Raw genomic sequence first — 21551 nt, forward strand, 5'->3', positions numbered from 1 at the left:
TTGTTTCTTCCTGTAGAGTAGCCTGTAGGTAAATTCAATCCACCCTCTCCTAAACTTGGGTTTAAAATGGTGGTATGAAAAGGTTAAATCTTTGCGGCTGCTAAACTTGAAAGGTGTCAATCAGGAAGGGTACATGTGTCAGGCACCTTTCCCTGAACAATCCAGGAAACCTCTTATATTGCACCATGAGAGGGCTGGAGTAGTCATGCTGGTGTAGTTAATTCCTGTTGAGGATTTTGCTTGCATTAATGGTCCCAGCATCAAGTAGTGACCTTTCTTGTGATGCCCCTTTCTAAGCTTTATGGTGCGGTAAAGTCTCTATTCATACGTTTTGGTTGCATCACTTGATACTTGGCTGGAAGTGCGGGGGATGCATCGGGCCGATATCACTGGGGTGGGGTTGACTTGTCCCTCACTGTATAACATTATATTGATGCCAGACAAATCTCTTCTGATTCGGCACAATGGCTGCAAGACAAATATGAAGCTGCTCTCTGCCCTTGTGACTGTTTGAGTTGCATATTCTAATTAAAGTTAGTAAAAGCTTATGATGTGACGTCTAAACAATAGAAAACTGTTTGCAAATGACAAAGGTTATTGATGCTCGTCCAGTTATATGTTCTGTCTTTAATGATTGGTTAAGGCTGTTTTCCCTCTTCATTTCTGTGATGAAATCTGATGTATGAAGAAAAGTACAGCATGTTTTGGCCCTTCTAAAGCCGTTATGAAATGTGGCTGTAGCAGTTGCTATTGGAACCGAACTATTGCTTCTTCAACAGTTCTATTATTGTAGCATCTGTTAAACGAGTGAAATGCACCATGTCCACTCTCTGGTATACGCTGGTATATACGCCAAGATAACTTACCCCAAGTTCTTGTGGAGGTTAACACCTTGTGGAAGATGCAGAAGACCAGTGCAGAGTAGCACTAGACTGTTTCACCAGATTAATCTCTGTATCTGTTCCTGGAATATTAATCTGGTACAAGACTGGAAAGTTGTGCTTTGCGCCTATTAATTGGTCTAGTTTTCTGCAACACAATGGACAATGGACTACTGAAAACTGCATGAAATGGTCGAAAACCTTCAATAAATGTGGCACATGGCATTTCAGGTGAAAATTACTCCAGTATTCTGGAGTAGACGCCTTGATAAATCTTGTGGAGATAAACACGTGAATTGCCACTAGCTGCCAAGAGGGGTGGGGTAAGCAGCCATGCCCCAAATCGGGGTTAGATATAGGACCTGCTCTATGCTTTGCAGAGCGGCGGTGAGACACAATTGGGGAGTTATTAATCTGTCTATGACAGAATTCAGTTGTACTTTGGCAGCTGGGAGCTGGCTGCTGTCTTTGTGGCTAGCTCACAGCTGCTATTTCCAGACATCTGAATGTGGGCTAATACTGTATAAATAGCAATGGGTAATTCTGATGCATTGCTGGAAGGGCACTGTGCATGGGGGACCTTTTAGACCTGCAGGTATATACATTTCAGCCTGTCATTTCATGCTTATATTGAAGGGGGTTCAACATTTTACAGAACTTGTGGTGTTAAAAACAGTGTATTTACTCATATGCTTGTGCCTTAACATGTCATCTCGCCCTTTTGATAAATTAGGCTCCCAACCTTGCTACAGAGGGACCAGAAACACTGGTAATGAACTTTCAGGTTTAATTTTTTTGGAGTGAATGTCAATAAATACAGCTGGGTTCATGGTCCTTGTCCTTATACCACCATCTTTGTTTGCAAAGTGACAAGGGAGGATAAAACTTTTTGCAAACCAGAGGCAATAACTCTAATTAAGTTGTGCTAGCTATAGCCACAAGGCTGCTGAATAGCATATTAGCTAATCATGGATAGAAAATCTATATTTGGATAAGAAAAAAAATGTACATTCACTTTTTTTAGTTTTGATAGCTAAAAAAAATTAAGATTTTCCCTTTTCTGTCAACTCCTTGGGCAGAAGTAAACTAAACAAATAGCCTTGTAAATGACGTCTGCATCCTAAGAATAACTTGTCTAAGAAAATACAAATTTTATTTTTATAAAAACAGGACATGTACTTTATTCATACACTCGTACACATACAGTGTGTGTGTGTGTTCATCCGATCACATAAACAACCAGAGGGAGCTTCAGCAATGTGAATAAAGTTTATACTCTGCTCCCCCGCCATGCTCTGGATTCAGACATACAATTAGACTTACTTATTTCCAAGCATCAGCGGGGCATTATTTCCCCACATGGCAGGAGCCGACTGCTGGAATCCGGTGCAGTCAAGGAGAGGGGCGAAGACAGAGATTCACAACTTCCTAACACAGCATCAGATCCTTCTGTAGTGATATAGTGCCAACTGCTCAAAAATTTCAGCCAGCACTATACAGGACGTCACTGCTACCTCTTTCTTGTACAGAGGGCACAGGTAGGGATGCTATCATGCTGCCTGCATCCTGTAATCAATGGTATGTGTGTCTTAAAGATGCACATACCATCGATTACTTTCAAGGCAGCAGGGTGGCACCCTAGGCAATTGCCTTCCCATTCAACACCGGCCAGTGTTTCAGTCACTTTAGAAAAGCACACAATTTTTGCAAAGTCACTGCAAACTACAAAGTTAGACTGCCAGTTACATAGGGTTTATCAGATAATTAAGAAAAATAGTACCAGGTTCTTTTACAATTATCTCATCTGCTATTTTACTTATGTTAAGATATATTCACATAGGACTACACAATGACCTTGAAAGTTAAGAAATGGTGTGTTCTCTAATTTTCTGATATGTTATCTGCTGTTCCATTGACAGAAGGAGGCTAAAACAATCTCCCGAGTCCTGTGCTAGTTAAAAACCATCCGAGATTAATCAAACCACTTTGGGCTGAAAAGTGATCTTAAATAGTGTGCATTCTTAAAGGGTTGGTCACTCCTTTACATATGTTTCCCATGTGACTGCCTGAATAAGAATCGCTGAGTATTCATCAATTGATTCAGCACTCCTGCTACTTACCTTAGTGCTATGTGAAGCCTCTCTGTGATTCTTTGTTTATATGCCTGCGCTCTGCTGAATAGGAGTTGTAGCAGGAGTGTTAGGACTCATCCTGCTCCCTCCACCCTCCCATTCTCTGTCAGTGAAGACAGAATGAAGAAACAGTAGGTGATTTCATGAGTATGGCTTAGAGCATTGAGAGAAGAAGCTGTGTATAAATGCAGAGGGCAGCATGGTAAGAATAGGGAAAGGCTGGCAAAGATATGGTAAATATACATGCAGACATTTATAAAGATTTATTGAAAACTGTCTATCCCCTCCTGAAGAAATGTTAATATTTGTGGAATATTAGGCTTTTTAACATCAACTTCACTCTTGGCAAAAAAAATAGTTTTACCACAGCAGGAGACAGTCTTTGACAACAATGATACCTATATGATCCCCCTAGCTCAGTGGTGGCGAACCTATGGCACGGGTGCCAGAGGTGGCACTCAGAGCCCTCTTTATGGGCACCCTTGCCATCACCCCAGGCTAGAATTTGCCAGACAGGACTCAAGGCCTCTTGCAGTCTCAGCCAGCCCAGGACCCCAGAAGGAAGCTACAATGATAATCCAAACTTCTTCTCCTTCTTTCTACTGTTATGGTGTTCCCGGGTGCCTATACAATTTAAACCTGTGAAAGAACAGGCAGTAATAAGTTACTGCTTAATTTGTCACATTGGCTCTTTGCAAAAATACGTGGGTTTTGGTTGTAGTTTGGGCAGTCGGTGTCTAAAAGGTTTGCCATCACTGGTATAGAGGAAATGTCCGCTCCCATGTGTTGTGTAGTATGAAGAATCTGTCAACTTTCCTATGTGACGTAGTGTACAGGGTCTGTTGGCTCCCGTTTGGTGTAGTGTAGAGGATCTGTCAGCTCTCATGTGTGGTGTAGTGTAGAGGATCTGTCAGCTCTCCTGTGTGGTGTAGTATATAGAGGATCTGTCAGCTCTCCTGTGTAGTGTAGTATATAGAGCAGTGGTGGCGAACCTATGGCACGGGTGCCAGAGGTGGCACTTAGAGCCCTTTCTGTGGGCACTAAGGCCATTGTCCCAATTTCACCAAACAGGAACAAATCCACCAAATCCTGCTACTGTCCCAAGCAACTTTAAAGATTCTGCTCTCAAAGCTATTTTAAAGCGACATTTCATTGGCTATTTGAACTGCGGGAAAAGCGAGAAGGTCAGTGGACAGAATTGCACTGTCTTTGGAGGTCCTGCTGCTGAACCTACCATTCTTTCTGGAGAGAAGCTACAATGATGGTCTGAATTTTCCCACCTTCTTTCAACTCTGTTGGTGGCCTTAGGAGAGCCAATACAATTGAATGTTGTTGAAGAACAGGTAGCAATAAGTTACTGCTTGAAATGCCATGTTGGCACTCCATGGTAAATAAGTGGATTTTGGTTGTAGTTTGGGCACTCAGTCTCTAAAACGTTCGCCATCACTGACCTAGCTTCTTCCGGAACGGAGATCCATTCCGGTATATTGATTTGCCCCTTGTATAAAATCCTCTTCAGCTTCTCCTGAAGTAAAAGGCACTTCCCTTGAGACATCAGCTAGGGGCACTGAGGCCAGAGCAGCTTCCCTCACTTTCCAGAATGTTGAACACTCCACTCTAGCACTAGCAGTTAGACCTATAATCTAAGACAGCCTTATGAATACTATACACACTACCTTCTGAGGTGGATGTATCACTGTTCCCAGTACAGAGGAGACAGAGCACACACAGAAGTAAATAACCTTCATCTTGTGTATCAAACTGCTGTGTTGCAAACATTCCACTCCCCAACCCGCAGACTGCATCTCCTGTTCCCTCCACTTTCAAACAGATCTTTCTTACAAACCAGAATGCCAGATTAAAGAGAGAAAGGAAGAAACAGGATGGAAGCAGTGGATTATTAGAGGTAATGAATGTATACTGGAAAAAAATAGTTTTCAGCTATTGCAGCTACAGAAAAAAGCTGCATCTTGGATTTGAGTGTCGGGTTGCATTTAGCAGCACAAAGTGACAGGGCTTTAAAGGGGGTTGGTGATTTGCCCAATGTGGGGTAAGCAGCCTTTTCTTGTCCAATGGGATAAGATAAGAATCCCCATGCTTTTTAAGGACACAATCCATCTTTCTAACCATATGGCTGTTCTGTTTCTCGAATCCCCCACAGTATAGGTTTGGTGACGGGTCACTGTATCAGACCCTCACCAAAAACATACTAATGGACTGTCCCTGATTATAGTTCATCAATGTAAAAAAATGCATATAATGGGCAAGACTTGAATTATGAGACTTTCTGGGTTATGAAATTCTGCACTACAAGAACTTCATTATGCATATCGTGGACAGTATTCTGTGTTTTACATCTGTTAGATAATAGAGATATTAATTTATGAAAAAGTGGTTGCCTATTGTTTTGAAGTTTAGCATTATATCATCTCATCTCAATACAAAGCAAGAATTTATTAATGAACAAATCAACATCCAGGCATTCATATTCCTCAAAGAGTAATATAAACAGCATCAAGTACAAAAAAAAAATTCACTTCATGGTTTTCATATAAATGTAAGTCGCTAACATCCACCCCAGGTCAGTCTTGCCACATGGTCAGTCTTCTGCTTTGTTGGCTTTACAAATCCAAGGAGTTCCAGCTCGGAAACCGCTCTGATGAATCGTGCACTGAAAGCCAGTTAAGGTTATTATGTTACGTCTAGATACCACTAATAAAGACACTGCTGTATTTGAATTGGAAAAGACAAATGTTATACAACAAAAGTTATATTAAAATTTCTATAATTAAACTTTTTACATATACTGAATTCTATGATTATGTAGAAAGCACCGGGAAACTGGTGGAAAATACTTAACCTTCTGAATTATGCAATGTTGATCAACGTTGGTCACTGGCCTAAAAGTACAATTTTTTTCACCCTTGCTTTCTAAAAGTAACAATGTTTAAATTTTCCGTCATTATTTAAGGGCTTGTTTTTTGCTGGTTAGATTTTCGTGGGGGCAGGGGATATATTTTCCATTTTGGTGTGTTTTTTTTTCCATTTTTAATTAAGGGCCTTTACCTTGTTTCATGAGAAAAGTTTTTTCCCCAGTCCCCAGGTCGGCCCAAATGTGGAAACTCTAAATCTATTTTTTTTTTTAACTTATGAACGCTGAAAACACTACAAAAAATGAGAATAGATTTCATGTCTCCCTATGACCCATAATAATATTTTCATGTCTCTCCATGACCCATAATAATATCTTTGCAGTTTACCATTTTTTTTTTTTTAAATTAATGAATCATTTTGTACGGCAGTTTAACTAAAATCTGTGTTTATTTTTTTTTTTTTAACGACGCCACAGTGCACACAATCCGATTTCATCCTGCTGTGTGTGCTCCATGACTATCCTTCTCTTGTTATTTTAGAAATAAGAAAATAAAATAATAAAAATATTAAAAGAAAGAATACGGGTCTCTACAAACATGACAATAGGAAAAAAAACAGGACTCGCTGTATACTAATGTCTATCCAGAACAATGTTTACGGAATACAAAAAACTCACTGAATTGAATATATTGCCCTGCAAAGAAACTGGCAGAGCAGCAAACCACAGAAAGTTTCTGGATGTACCACCTTTGTTCCTTCTCTGTTGACATTCAATTGTTGTGTTCTGATGGATTCTCTGCAGCTTTCTTCCACCAATTAGAAAACAATACAAAGCATACATTACTATACATGCATTAAAGGGGTATTCTCATCTGGTCATTCACATTCAGTTTCATTAATCTGCCATACATAAACATTTCTTCAATAGGATGTTATTTAAAAAAATGTTCCTGTGTGAAGATAATTTTCCATAAACATAGCCATGTTGTCCCTCGGATACGGCCACCTCTGCTGGAGGGATTGCACAAATAAACAAAAGGTTTTTGTATATGAAATGTCTGGGAGTTACTGCAGGTCCCCCAGCCGCCCTGTGGTAATGATCGCTGAATCCAGGAGGTCAGGCAGGACTCAATAGCGCATGTCTGGCCACCGCTGCCAGAGTGTGAGGTGGTCGTATCCGAGGAAGCTATCTCGTTTCTAAGGTTCAACATGACTACATTTATGAGAAATTATCTTCACACAGAAACATTTTTTTTAATAACATCGAATTGAAGAAATGTTTATACATAGAAGATTAATGAAACTAAATGTGAATGTCCAGACGAGAATACCCCTTTAATGTGTGTTGTGACTTATCACATGCTTCCCATTTTTTAATATTTGTCTGTATTAACTGTAGTGTTATATATGCCATTAGTGATTTTGAGGTGTGAGCTCCATATTTATAACTGTGTGACAGGAACATATTATTATCTGTTAGAACTTATTGTCCTCCCTTGTGGAATACCTATGTGCTACAGTCCATCATGTGAGAGATTCTGATGACTCGTATGATGATTTGTACAGAACGAATGCTATTAAGGGCAAATTCACACTGCTGCTACACAACCAACGTAATACACAGCGGCAGAAACAGCAAGAAAAAGAAAATATGAGGGACTGACAAATGGAATACCATCATGTAAGGTGCCAGCTGGCAGGCATTGTACAGGAGATATTTTTTCTCTTTAGCCCTATTTTTTAGAGCCAAATTTCAAATGCCTAACCCTAATTTTTAACAGCCTTTTTTTCCGTTAATATCATGGGAAACCTTAGTTTTGGATGCAGTCTCCCTTTTACCTCTTCCTACACAGCAATGTATATATACAGCTAAGGTACAAGTGCATCAATATAATGTCAGCCTATTACAGACTGAGGTGAAACTTGCAATTGGTTATTATCATCAAATTCTGCACATAAGGATGATACATATATTTAATCACATGCTGAGACTGAAAACGTGAACCTGGACCACGTGGAGCTTTGTACAGCTGAAAAGCAAATAGATAGATCTAATGAACAGTTTATCTGCCATGAAATATGACCCACCATACCATTCTCTACCTCTTCACTAAATAGTGAATGTGCCCACACATGGTGCTTCACATCCACGTAGGAGTATGAAAGGCTCTGCTGCAATTAATCTCCTTCAGTAACCAAATAGGGTAGGGAATGCTACAAGACATAACATAGGTCTCAATAATTCTAACAGCTGTGTATCACAACCAATCCCTGCCAGCTGTACCTCTAATGCTTCACATACAGTATGTTAGGCTAAATTCAACTCTTCAGAATCCCCACAATCTAGATCCCCCAAACTGATGTGTATCTGCTATAACACTTATGTTAATAATGGGAAAAGAAAGGAATTGTAAGGATGTCAACACGTCCTGAGTATAGGCCATTAAGTTATTCCCGGCCAGCCCTTGTAACATAACATGGTAGGTTAAAAAATAGGTCATTTTTCTGGTGAAACATTACATTCAAAGTGGAAGGGTCTTTCTGGAACTAAATAAATCCATGAAGGCTTACATTTTTATTCTCTGTGCTCTTATGTGGCTTTGGGTACTGTGTATTTTTCACTTCTAGCCGTTGTGAGATATAATATACACTTTTTGGCAAAGGCTATTTGTGGTCTAGAACAAATGGCGTTTATCTGTGACAAAAGGGAATTCAGTATTGGATATATCCAAGTTTTTAAAAGACCACAATAGAACTGAAACCAAATTCAGGGAGCCGGACAAGCCTTTGCACGTGGAGAATTTCTAAATGTTCAGCTGCCACCTGTACATTTTCTTTGTTTAATATGGACAAATGAAAAGGATACTGAGTCATTTCATCCACTTGCTTCAGGGAATCCAAATCACTGTCATCATCAGCGTTGACAACTGTTGCAAAGGCCTGTAGATATGTACATTAAGAAATGAAATTGCAATAAAAACTTGTGTAAATAACAAAATACAAAAACATTATAATATTAATTTAATAGATAAAAACAGAGCAGGAACCAGGTACCAAACTGATCGATAGAGCAAATCTCAATTCCTATTTTAGTTTATACTTCGTTTTATATTAGTTTTACTGCACACTGGCTTGTACAGAAGACAAGACTCTTGTATAGCAAAGATGACCCGTGATAGTACTCTTCATATAAAGACTTTTCAACACTAGTATTCTTCTGACACTTCTTCAGATTTCCATAAAGCAGCAGGGCATCTATAGGGTATATACTAAGCGGTCATATCACTCACATACCTCTAACCAGTCATACAGGTTAATGAGTCTTCCACATTCAAGATGCAGTTTGTATGCAATACAAATATCAGGAGCCGCACTGGACAATGTCCCATCATTTTCCAAGCACTAAATGGAAAAAAGAATAACTTAGTATATTAACATATAATCAATAGATGATATATTGATGGCTACATAAAATGTCTTAACTACCTTTAAATAAGATGAAGGGTTGTTCAAAGCTGTGTGCAGGGCAACCCGAGGCACAGCATTCAGGTGTTTGCGGAGAACACCGGCAGCGCTAAAATATACAACTTCATACAAAGGCCGTTCTTCTGGACGGGTTAGGTAATGTCTAAAACAGGAAGTATATTGGGTTTTGAGAGCAGCACATAGAGAGAATTGTGGAAAGTCAAAGACCGTTAGGTTATGGTTAGCTCTAAGACACATGATTGCTACAGTATTTAGAAAGGCCATCCAGTTGGGTGTCATATGATATGATATATCTATATGATATGATATATATATGATATACTTAGGCCCCCTACACATGAACATGCTCCGTCCGTATAACAGCGTTGCTGTTCATTTTACACTATGAAGCAAGGACTCCCGTCCACTGCCCTGTGCTTCGGTCCATTGCATCCGACCAGTGCAGTCTGTTTTCAGCATTTAAGCATGTTAATGTGCAGAGGGACAAAGGGTGACCTACTGTCTCCCCATTTAATATACCAGATGGATTGTTTGGTCAGTGAAGAGGTTTCTTAACATGTTCCAAAAAAGGGAAAATACACACAAGAATGATGCCCATTTTTCAAATACATTCTAAAATTTGGACAATCACTACTGATTTGTGTAAAAATGATAACATCATCATACTACCAAGCCTCAGGCTACAAATTGCTAAAAGAGAGATACATTACATCTTAAAATCATTAGCTCCAAAACCAGTGATATTTTGCTTGGGTATGTTATTAATTTATATTTTAAGATATCAATATACACATCATTTTTAAATTACAAGTAAAATATATAGCTCTAAATAGAAATCAATGCACACCATAAAGTAAACATATCTTTAGTTTACAAATAGGATATGAAGACATATGGCTGACTATTTTGTGCTGGTGCCCTAGAGTTATCACTTTCCCGTATGCATAGTTGATACAGGTGTGAGAAAACTAAAGAGAAGGTAACATTTGTAATATACTTCATTAAGTTAAGCAGTTTCTTTGTGCCTTTTTCCACTATTTCCTGTAGTAAACAGTGTCTGTGAAAGTCTTCTGAGGTTAGTCCACTTCAGAAAGATAAGGAGGCTAATGGTTAACTTCTTCAATGCCTAGACAATATTTCACTTGATCTATAACTATTTAGATCTATTTAGATAAGACTATCCGGGGACTTTCTGTAAAGAAAGAAGTTATTAGAAACTTGACCATGTTCCTTTATCAGGGAATAAAATAAAAGCACAGGAATATATATCTTCAATAAAGTATATTACAAAGTTGGGTGTCATCATCCAGACTACTGATTTATGCAATTGAATAATTATGACACCACTTCTTTAACTATCTATATCAGGGGGAGTGTACATGCACATATTTTGGAACGCTCTTTTGCACATAAACGTACTGCATTATATATATTACTACCAGCAGAAATCACATTACATGACACGCACCTAACAAGGTCATCTAGAAAGTCCACCACCTGAAGGCGAAGGGATTCAAATCTAGTTGGTTTCTTTGTTCGTCTTGTTTCTTTCATTTCTAGAAGTGTCTAGGGAGTAACGCAAGGAATATATTAAATGAGACACAGGCTGTCTAAATAAATATCTTACATCCTAGCATCAGGTTCCAATCAGATGTTATTCTGACCCGCTGATGAACCCAGATAGTATCTGTAGAGCTTTATATGTGACCATGTATCAGAATTCCACAGAAAGCAGGGGAGTGGGATTTGAAATGCACATTTGTGAATGGGAATGTTATCTAGTCTGGGACACGTTATGTATACTTGATGCAGTCTTCTAGATGAAGCATGTTAATAAACTGCATTCCTATACTCTTAAAGAAGGTAGGAAGACGCCGAACATTTAACATGTCATTACACTGCATCTGCTCATGTTTCAGGGAAAATCCAAAAAGTGTTTATTTTATCAAGCCACAAAAATGTAAAATAATCCCCATGATGCCCTGTCTGAAGTAGTACACCATAAAGGGGGAAGTCTGAGCTCGGGGATATAACATTTCTGTGATAGGATCCAATATAAATATCTGCTTATGTACGGCCAGGACTCACATAGAAAACCAAACCTTGCTTCTTCGCCAGTCCACATAATGATGACCACTCAAACCACATTAACCCCTTCCCGACTAGTACTAGTACGGCGCGCGCCGGGTCCCGGTGCATGGAGAGGGCTCGCGGGCCGAGCCCTCTCCATAGCCGGTAAGTCTTTGCTGCATATTGCTAGCACCGATCGCGGGTGCTTTCACGGCGATCGCCGCCGGCAATGCTGTGATCCGTTGCCATGACAGCATCGGGTCTCACGAAGGCCCGATGCTGTCTCGTTTTAACCCATTCATTACAATGTGCTATCAGCACATTGTAATGAATGAGGAGTAAAATCCCCATATACTGCCATATTGCAATATGGCAGTATATGGTAGGATCGATCAGACAACCTAGGGTTAAAGTACCCTAGGGAGTCTGAAAAATAGTTAAAGTAAAAGTAAAAAAAAGTTTAAAAAAAAAAAATTATATTAAAAAAACCTAAAAATTCAAATCACCCCCCTTTCCCTAGAACTGATATTAATATTAATAAACAGTAAAAATCATAAACACATTAGGTACCGCCGCGTCCGAAAATGTCCAATCTATCAAAATATAATAACGTTTTTTCCCTGCGTTTAACCCCGTAACGGAAAATAGCGTCCAAAGTCAAAAATGACATTTTTTTTGCCATTTTGGAAAATATAAAAAAATTAATAAAAAGTGATCAAAAGGTCGTACAGTCCTAACAATGATAGCAATGAAAACGCCATCAAAAGTCGCAAAAAATGACACCACCCACAGCTCCGTACACCAAAGTATGAAAAAGTTATTAGCGCTAGAAGATGGCAAAATCAAAAAAAAAATTTTTGTACAGAAGGTTTTAATTTTTTTAAATGTATGAAAACATTATAAAAGCTGTACAAATGTGGTATCCCTGTGATCGTAGCAACCCAAAGAATAAAATAGACCTGTCATTTGGGGCACACAGTGAAAGCTGTAAAATCCAAGCCCACAAGAAAACGTCGCAAATGTGTTTTTTCACCATTTTCACTGCATTTGGAATTTTTTTCCCGCTTCCCAGTACGCGCCATGTAATATTACATACCGTCACTACGAAGTGCAATTTGTTACGCAGAAAATAAGCCATAACAGAGCTCTTTATGTGGAAAAATAAAAAAGTTATAGATTTTTGAAGGTGGGGAGTGAAAAATGGATGTGAAAAAACTAAAAAAGGCCAAGTCGTTAAGGGGTTAAGCCTCATTTTATACATAGGTGTTAGAAGCTATTCTTCATAGATTTCCATTATAGAAGCACAGTATTGCTTTTCTTTCATTTTGTTCCTATACACCCTATCATTCAGACAGAAATATAGTTGTTATTTTCTACACAGTTTTTTATCTACAAAGTTGTATCTCTGCCTGTATAGCTATTGGGGAGATTTATCATGGCTTCTATGCCAATTTTCTTCAGCAAACTGGGGGCGGGACTAGACTTGGGGGCAGGGCGATAGGACACTAGACCTGGGAGCGGTGGGGGGTTCTAGACTTGGGGGCAGGGGAACGCGAGACACTAAACCTGGGGGCAGGGGGCACTAGACCTGGGGGTGGGTGGGTGGTATTATTGTGAGATGCTTTGTGAGACCTGGGGGGGAGGGGTTACTGTGTGAGAAGGGGGTAGCACAGATGGAGCAGAGCAGGCCCGGCGCCAGCACCCGGCTAACCCGGGCAAGTGCCGGGGCCCGGGGTACTGGAGGGGCCCACCCGGACCCACGGATCTCCCCAGGTCAGCAGGACATCTGCCCCGCTGCCCGGGAGATTCCTTTCCTCTCTCATCGCGATCTGTGTCCTCCAAACACAGATCGCGATGAGAGCATTTGCACTCACTGCTTTCCCGAGAGGCTGAAGGACCTTTGATGATGTCATGGTCACATGACATGCCGGGGAAAGCAGTAACAACACGGAGAGAGCTGCATCAGGTGAGGGGGAGACATGACAGGGGCCAGGGAGGGGGTCAGTGTGTATACAGGAGGGGGGGCAGTGTGTATACAGGAGGGGGGGGCAGTGTGTATACAGGAGGGGGCAGTGTGTATACAGGAGGGGTCAGTGTGTATACAGGAGGGGGGGGGCAGTGTGTATACAGGAGGGGGGGGCAGTGTGTATACAGGAGGGGGGGCAGTGTGTATACAGGAGGAGGGGGGCAGTGTGTATACAGGAGGGGGGGGCAGTGTGTATACAGGAGGGGGGCAGTGTGTATACAGGAGGGGGGCAGTGTGTATACAGGAGGGGGGGCAGTGTGTATACAGGAGGAGGGGGGGCAGTGTGTATACAGGAGGGGGGGCAGTGTGTATACAGGAGGAGGGGGGGCAGTGTGTATACAGGAGGGGGGGGGCAGTGTGTATACAGGAGGGGGGGCAGTGTGTATACAGGAGGGGGGGGCAGTGTGTATACAGGAGGGGGGGGCAGTGTGTATACAGGAGGAGGGGGGGGCAGTGTGTATACAGGAGGGGGGGGGCAGTGTGTATACAGGAGGGGGGGCAGTGTGTATACAGGAGGGGGGGCAGTGTGTATACAGGAGGGGGGGCAATGTGTATACAGGAGGGGAAGGGCAGTGTGTATACAGGAGGGGGGGCAGTGTGTATACAGGAGGAGGGGGGCAGTGTGTATACAGGAGGGGGGCAGTGTGTATACAGGACGGGGGGCAGTGTGTATACAGGACGGGGGGCAGTGTGTATACAGGACGGGGGGCAGTGTGTATACAGGAGGAGGAGGGGCAGTGTGTATACAGGGGGAGGGGAGGAATGTGTACACGGGGATGGGGGGGCAGTTTGACTACTGGAGGGCGGCCCATAAAGGGGCCCACTAAAACCTGGAGCCGGCCCTGGAGCAGAGCTGCCTGAGTGAGGAGAGAGAGGGGGGGGGGGGGGGAGATGTCTGTGGAGCAGTTATATTCGTGTACATAGGGGGCAGTATAATATTAAATACATTCCTGTACATAGGGGCCATTATTATATTAATTATATTCTTGTACATCGGGGTCAGTATTACAGTATAGACGAAAGTCTAAGAAAAGCAGCCCTACTGCCAGCCCCCCTCTCCCTCTAAGTAGGTTTGGATAGCATGTAGCATATAAATAGTCGCATCTTCCACCCCCATCTCCTCCTTATATGCGAACTGCAATAGATCAAGACGGTCCGACGTCACCGTCATTAGATATGGTAAGACTAATCTACCCATCGTTTTCATTATGTGTGAGGTCAACACCCCAGGTCGAAAATCTTCGACTTTCATTGCCCTTTTGACTTCTGGCAATGGTGCAATAATAGATCGTTTTCATAGAAGTGGCTGGGGACCTGGGTCAACATCTGCAAAGAGTATGTATGTTCTCTCTTTGTTTGCGTAGGTTTCCTCCGGGTCCTCTGGTTTCCTCCCAGACTCCAAAACATACTGGTAGCTCGATTAGATTTTGAGCCCCATTGGGGACAGGGACCGATTTGGCAAACTGTGTAGCACAGCATAATCAGTGTGCGCTATGTAAATAAATTATTAATATTACTCTACTTTCCCTAAGACTCCAGTTAAACAGGCTAGAAAGTACCCCACACAGTTCCCCGGCCTAGGTTTTTAAAACTTTTGGGATAATACCATCTGGCCCCTTGGCAATCCTCCTATTTAGCTTGCTCAATTGTGTTCTTACATCCTTCACGTCAAGTCTCAACTCCCCACCGACCGGTAGAAAACCTGCTGTCTGAGTAGTTTGTGACCCATTTCCTGAACCCATCTCTCTCGCTTTTCCACTCTGATGTTAATAGGATCCTTCACTGAATTTATTAAAAAAATACATTCATTTTGTTAACTTTATAGTTATCCACACTAGGAATTTTTTGTTTTCCTTATATCCACAAATTTATATGGCGGCCATTCTTTCTTTTCCAGGGTACCCAGGCCTTCTGGGATTTATTTGTGTATCGATAGGGGAGTTAAGGGATGGGAGCATGGTCCTGGTCTTTCTTCTTCCCTTTCACTCTCCCTCTTTCTACCCCCTTAACAACCTGGTTCCTTCTCCCTCCAATTTGTTCCCGTATTCTTCTGTACCTTCACCATTCTTCATACAAGTCTTTGCATATCCTCATTTTCGTCTACCCTCCCAGTTTTAATGTCACGATAGCCAGGGGGCCACATGATAACCTTTATATTTCCTTGAAGATGCAGTGATGTAAATATGTATAGGGCCCAGGGCCCTCTTGGGAAAAGAGGGATAGACCCTTCTCTTCAGTTTAAGGTCTCAGGAGAACCACTCACCCCACCAAACACCCTAGTGCTGAGATATTCCATGGAATTATGACTGATTTATGAATTAAATCAGTCGATAGCACAGCCCCACGTACTACATGACCACTTGCTATCAATACTTCTATTATCTCACTGAATTTGAGAGCTAGCGGCTTTTTTGTATACTCTCTAGTGGCCAAGTCCTCTTTAAAGTTCAGTTTACTATTTAATTCTCGCTGCTTGATAAAATTGATTAAAGAGAACCCGTCAGGCAAATTAACCATCAAGACTGAATATATTTTCATAAACTGCCATTACAAAGCATTGCCTCTATCCCTACATTGTCCCTCTAAACGCCTGTAAACGAAACTTTCAGGTCCTAAAGCTGTATGCAAATGACCTGTGAGAGCTCCAATGAATCATTACCATATTTAGCTGTTTCCCCAGTGAGTGGGAGGCACAGCCACACCCTCCAGTGCTTGACTGACAGCCTGTATAATAAGGCAGCACCAGAGGCGGATTAGATACAACTGCTCCATGATACAGCCATGTATATAGCAGAACATGTCAGACCATTGTATAGCTGATGTCTGTCTCTCACACATGTGTATGGGAGGACACACCATTCCGGCAGAGAAAGCACAGACACTAGCAATGCTTTACTATACATTACACACAGACATTATAGGGGAGGAGAGGGAAGAGGGAACAGGGGTGACATCGCTGCCTCTGAACAGCCTCATTTACATAATAAAGAAAGATCATTTTATAATGATTAATGTACAAATTTACTAGATAAAGGCTGGGATGGAATCCTTGTGAGCTTAATATAAACGGTTGTACAGTCCCAAAAACGGTAGAAATGAAGACAACAGCTTATCCCACAAAAGATAACACATTACATAGGTCCGTACACAGAAGTATGAAAAGGTTATTAGCATCAGAATATGGCAAAACTAAGATATTTTTACCATGTAACAAAATGGTTTCATTTTTTAACAAAAATCTATTAAAACCTTATAAAACCTATATAAATTTGATATCTTTGATTGAGACCCAAAGAATAGAGGTGGAGGTGTAGAAAAAGTAGAGGTGTTATTTGGAGCACACAGTGAAAACCGTAACCCAAAATAAAATGGCGAAAATGAGTTTTTTTGTCAATTTCACTGCATTTGGAATTTTCCCCTAGCATTCCAGTACACGGCACAGGATATAAAATGCTGTACAATATGTTACACAAAAAAGCCCTCATACAGTTCTGTATATAGAAAAATAAAAAAGTTAAGGATTTTTGAAGATAGGGAGGAAAAACAGAAAAAGTCCATCGGCGGGAAGGGTTATAGATATGGGCCTATAACAATCTGAGGCTGGGGTGAAACCTTCTGACCCCAGGCTTTTACCTGATGGAGTTTCTCTAGTAGCTTCAGTAAAGTCCACAGAATCAAGTCTGGATAGTGCCTTGTCAGAAATGTAATCTTGTATACGGTCTTACTGGTAGGTGCGTAACTAGGAAAGACTGGGCCCTATAGCAGACTTCTGAATGGGGCCTCCCTTCCCATATCAAAAATATGCATATTACGCTCACGTATATATACACACACAAATATATGTTCATAAACATGCAGTTCTTCACTCATACACACATTTATACACTCTTACACACAACATATGGAGCTTATGCACCCACATTTAGTGCCATATACATACGTACAGCTTATATAAAAAACACTCACACAGCATATATACATTACATATATATGTTCTATACATATTATGCTGTACATTGTGCCGCAAAATATGCATATAATGGTGCACATCCTCCATTCTTTAGTGTAAGGTTGTCTGACGGGGGCCCCTGACACTGTGGACCCCATTGCAGCTGCTATGGCTGTTACCACTGTAGTTACGCCCCTGCTTACAGGGTTCCTCCAGGTCAGCAAACCGTAAGTACGATACACATCTAAGGTCTCAAGAGCATTATGTGTGATACTTCTATTAGGAGTTTGGATCTTCAGGGTGTATGTTGCAATTCTATGCAGGTGAAGAAGCTGATCTAGTGGCCTCACCCATTTATGTGCATGATCATATAGATTGCGGGAATATTGTGTCCTATACTGAAGGTAGGTCTGATCAAGTAGGCTATGGAGAGTTCTTCCTTTTTTTTGTAAGTTCAGCTATGAGATAAGGGGCTGGGGATGCCTTGGGGCGTAATCCTTCTCCACCTGGGTGCCATGTCTTACGAAAACCCTTTAAGGTCTCCCGCTACAAAGGTAGCAGAATGGGATTGTCAGAGTCAAGGAACGGTTCATAGAGGTTTTCATTTCAGCATCACATAGAAGATCCTTTAATAAATTATCATTGAGCTGCCAATTCTAAAATTGGTTAGATAAGACTATATTGCTATACCACTGAGGGGTGCCATGCTTTTATTATGTTTTCTACTTACCGTATGAGTTATATATTTTATAATGTTATACCTTTAATTCTTATTTTTGGGTTATGGTCATGACAATTTCAGACATATGTATTTTGTATTTATCTTATCATTTATTTTTGCAACTAAGGTGTGTGTTTTTACTTTAACAGTTACACTGTAACTGTTAAACTTCATTTACAATGTAACCTATCAGGACTTGCCTCTGGGAAGTCCCATTTGTTATTTGTTTATGGGAGCCCATGGGATCTCTCTAAATCCCCCAGCTGCATTGACAACCATCGGCAGCCCATCACGCTCACGATTGGTGATGTTGAAGAACCCCCTCCATCTCCATACCAATTAAGTGGCTTAGATTTGTCAATTTGCATCAGAAGGTAAGAAAATATTCAGATATCTCAAATTTTATGTGTCTTTAATCTTTGTCAACTAGAGATTTTATAATCAGCCCAAATCAGTAATGGTAAAACTTCTGATCAGGATGAGGGGAGGATGAAAACAAAGCAACATGTTGAAGAAAAAAAGTATGCACAAGCTGTTACTTATAGCATATGTATTTACCCACACAAGATAGTGGTAGCTATGGCAGCACCACTTATTCCACTCACTCCTTAACTTTATGGATATAACATACTTTCTGAAGCTGGTAGAGGTCAGTCTTCTTCTGCAGGCCTTTCTGTGGTGACATTTCCTCATCGTCTAAATTTCCCAAATTTTCTCCTAAAATAAGTTAAAATAAGCAATACCTTTATCACTGCAAATATGTGCCAACTACAGGTCATGTGATTCATATGGTTTTTTGATTGTTTAGTACTTTTTTTCCATTTTTGCTCCACAATCCTACAATCAAGACCTCTGACTTGTCTCTATGGATTTAAAAAAAAAAATTAAAAAAAAATGATACCTTAAAAATACTGTAGGGTATAAATGAGTATAAAAGGGTATATTCATTTCCTAGTGTGGGTCTGTATTATTAAGTCAATAACCGTATCACACAGGACCTGAGTTCTCAGCAACCCGATCCATCAGTTGCAGATGCCTAAAAAAAAAATGTATACACTAGGGGTCATATAGGGATCCATGCTATTGGAGGTACTCAAAGGAGCATAGAGTAACCCGATTATAGGAGGTTGTCTAATCTGTTGACCCAAAACGAATCCCAAAGGGGCCGACCTGCAAGTGTCTCTAGCTGGGGGAGACAAGGATTGTGCCATTAAACCTCTTGTATGTGTTTCTAGTATCATCTGTGAGCTAAGACATGCTTCATTTTAAGTAAATGGGAAGCTGCGACAACATTTTTACAAATACAGACAGTAAAAGGTTTCCATAGAGCCCTATTAACTAACTAAGAGATACCCTTCTTTTAACTAAAAATTGTTTCCCTTACATCCACATAAATCAACTTTATCTTATATTACCTGGCATCAGAGGGGACGCGTCCTGCTTGGCCAGAATCTCTCATCTACACCTCCCTATGTCCCATGCCTCTTCTCAGCATGTGAAGTGACCAGGGTGATGTCATATAAGGTCTCATACTACTCCCAATGCCATCATGTAGGAGGCTGTGATTTCATGTGATCAGATACATACAGGGGGCAAACAGTGCAAATGTAATACCGGCCAATGATGTAACATAACTCTCTCTCAATGTAGCAGCATGTTCTATAGCAACGAGACCTGTCAATCATGAATAGGGAGCCAGAGAAATGTAAGTAATCCATGAATATGCAGGGCTTCACTGGACTCAGTGTACACACATCCCCCCGACAGTCGTGTGCATGAGTCGTTGCAATTTTGTTTCTGTTAGATTATGTTATGGAATGGTTGAAGCAAAAGTTCATGAAATAAGTGATGAGTATCCCCAAATGGACCATGCCGCCAAATGACCACTATGCCCAAATTGTGCCAGGTTTTGCACTTGAAATAAAATGTGACAGGTCCTCACGAACCTAGAGTTTAGTGTTCCAAATAGCCCTGTTTGAGCTTTATTCATGGGTCCATAAAAACAAACAAACATTTATACTTAATAGAGATGGGTTTGATAATCCGAATTGGACTCATCCCTATACTCCACAAGCTGGAGCAGTGATTCAATGAAGCCGGTTTACGCCACCCCAGCTTCATTGTGTTTGCACCATTTCTACAGCACATGCGCAATGAAGCCGAGCTTCACTACAGTGGCTTCATTGCATCAGAACACAGACGCTAAGAGCTCAAGACCGAGGTAAGTACATAGGGGTTTTGTGTGGCTACAGAGGGAAAAGCTAAAGGGTGTCTTGGAACATTAAAGCACCAATCCATAAGCATGAAATGACTAAGGGATTTGGAAATGGCCTATTCTGTGATCTTTCCTGCTAAGTTTCTGCTTGTGACCACACACTTCATTTAGACCCAAAGAAAAAGGATAAAGCAATATTAAGGATTCATGTGAAACATTAAATGGACATCTTAATGTATTGAGGTGTCCACACGAACCATTGTAGTTTCTTTCAATGGTTGAGAGGCGTAAGATTACTAGAAGAAAACGATTAGCCATTAACCCCTACTCCTACCGTATAAGACAGAGAAAGAAGGCACTACCTTGAAACTTAGTAAAAGAAGACCTGGCACCAGAATTTTACCTCTCACGCTAGTAATAGTGGTAAAGGGTTAAAGGTCTCCCCATACAGCCTAAAACAATCTGCCTCTGAGACACTGCATTTTAATTACAGCTGCTTGATATGCAAATAAGAAGACAAAAGTAAATTTCTGAAAAGAAGAGTCATGTTTTCTGTTATTTAACACAGGCTCCTTCTTTTGATTGACAGCTCTGTGTTTCTTCAAGTCTCAGCCTGAGCAGACAGGAAGTCTTCTCCCTGTCCTTACCAGAATGCTGTCCCTCTCACTGCATAGTAAATTTAGTAATGAGCCTTGTGTGAACACTGCACATCTTCTCAGACAAATGCAGAAGAAGGTGGGAGATGGTAGATTTAAGCTGGAACACCTGCGCTGCATTTTTCATCAAAGGTATAGTGTGAGGGTGAGTAAAGCTTATTGTGTCTATACTTGATGACAGGTTCCCTTTAACCCTGACGGTTTTTAAATGGAACTCACAATTCAAATTAACACGCTCAAATACTACATTAAAAAAAAACTATGATGAGTATTGTCCTTATCCCTACATGGGTCAATGTCTAAAATGTAAAAAAAAAAATCAACTTTAGAGCCTATATGTAAGTCACCTGAGGTGAATCCAATGTAGGGTTACACAGATTTTTGAGTGCGACACGAAACCCAGAGAAGTATCATGATAATCAATACGATACTTTCAATAAAAGAAAAAAGTATTATCTGAATGTTTAGGGTGCGGTGTTTACATTTCGTTTAGAAATGCAATGCAAACGTCTGGGGGCGGGGCTCAGCCTAACGTGCGATC

The 21551-nt window shown here is 40.8% G+C and overlaps 1 protein-coding gene across 3 annotated transcripts in view; it reads right to left on the minus strand.

Moving 5' to 3' along the window:
- Window positions 1-5448: 5448 nt before the first annotated feature.
- Window positions 5449-21551, minus strand: part of ORC3 (origin recognition complex subunit 3) — a 67172-nt gene continuing 51069 nt past the window's right edge. For all 3 annotated transcript variants that reach the window (XM_072141984.1, XM_072141981.1, XM_072141983.1), the window contains 6 exons: window positions 18771-18856; window positions 10842-10939; window positions 9374-9515; window positions 9182-9289; window positions 8754-8827; window positions 5449-5684 (listed from right to left, as the gene is read on the minus strand). In XM_072141984.1, the coding sequence (XP_071998085.1) occupies window positions 5579-5684; window positions 8754-8827; window positions 9182-9289; window positions 9374-9515; window positions 10842-10939; window positions 18771-18856 (614 nt within the window). In that variant the 3' untranslated portion in view covers window positions 5449-5578. The remainder of the gene's footprint in view (window positions 5685-8753; window positions 8828-9181; window positions 9290-9373; window positions 9516-10841; window positions 10940-18770; window positions 18857-21551) is intronic.

This window comes from Engystomops pustulosus, chromosome 3 (genome assembly GCF_040894005.1).
Source record: "Engystomops pustulosus chromosome 3, aEngPut4.maternal, whole genome shotgun sequence".
Classification (NCBI taxonomy): domain Eukaryota; kingdom Metazoa; phylum Chordata; class Amphibia; order Anura; family Leptodactylidae; genus Engystomops; species Engystomops pustulosus.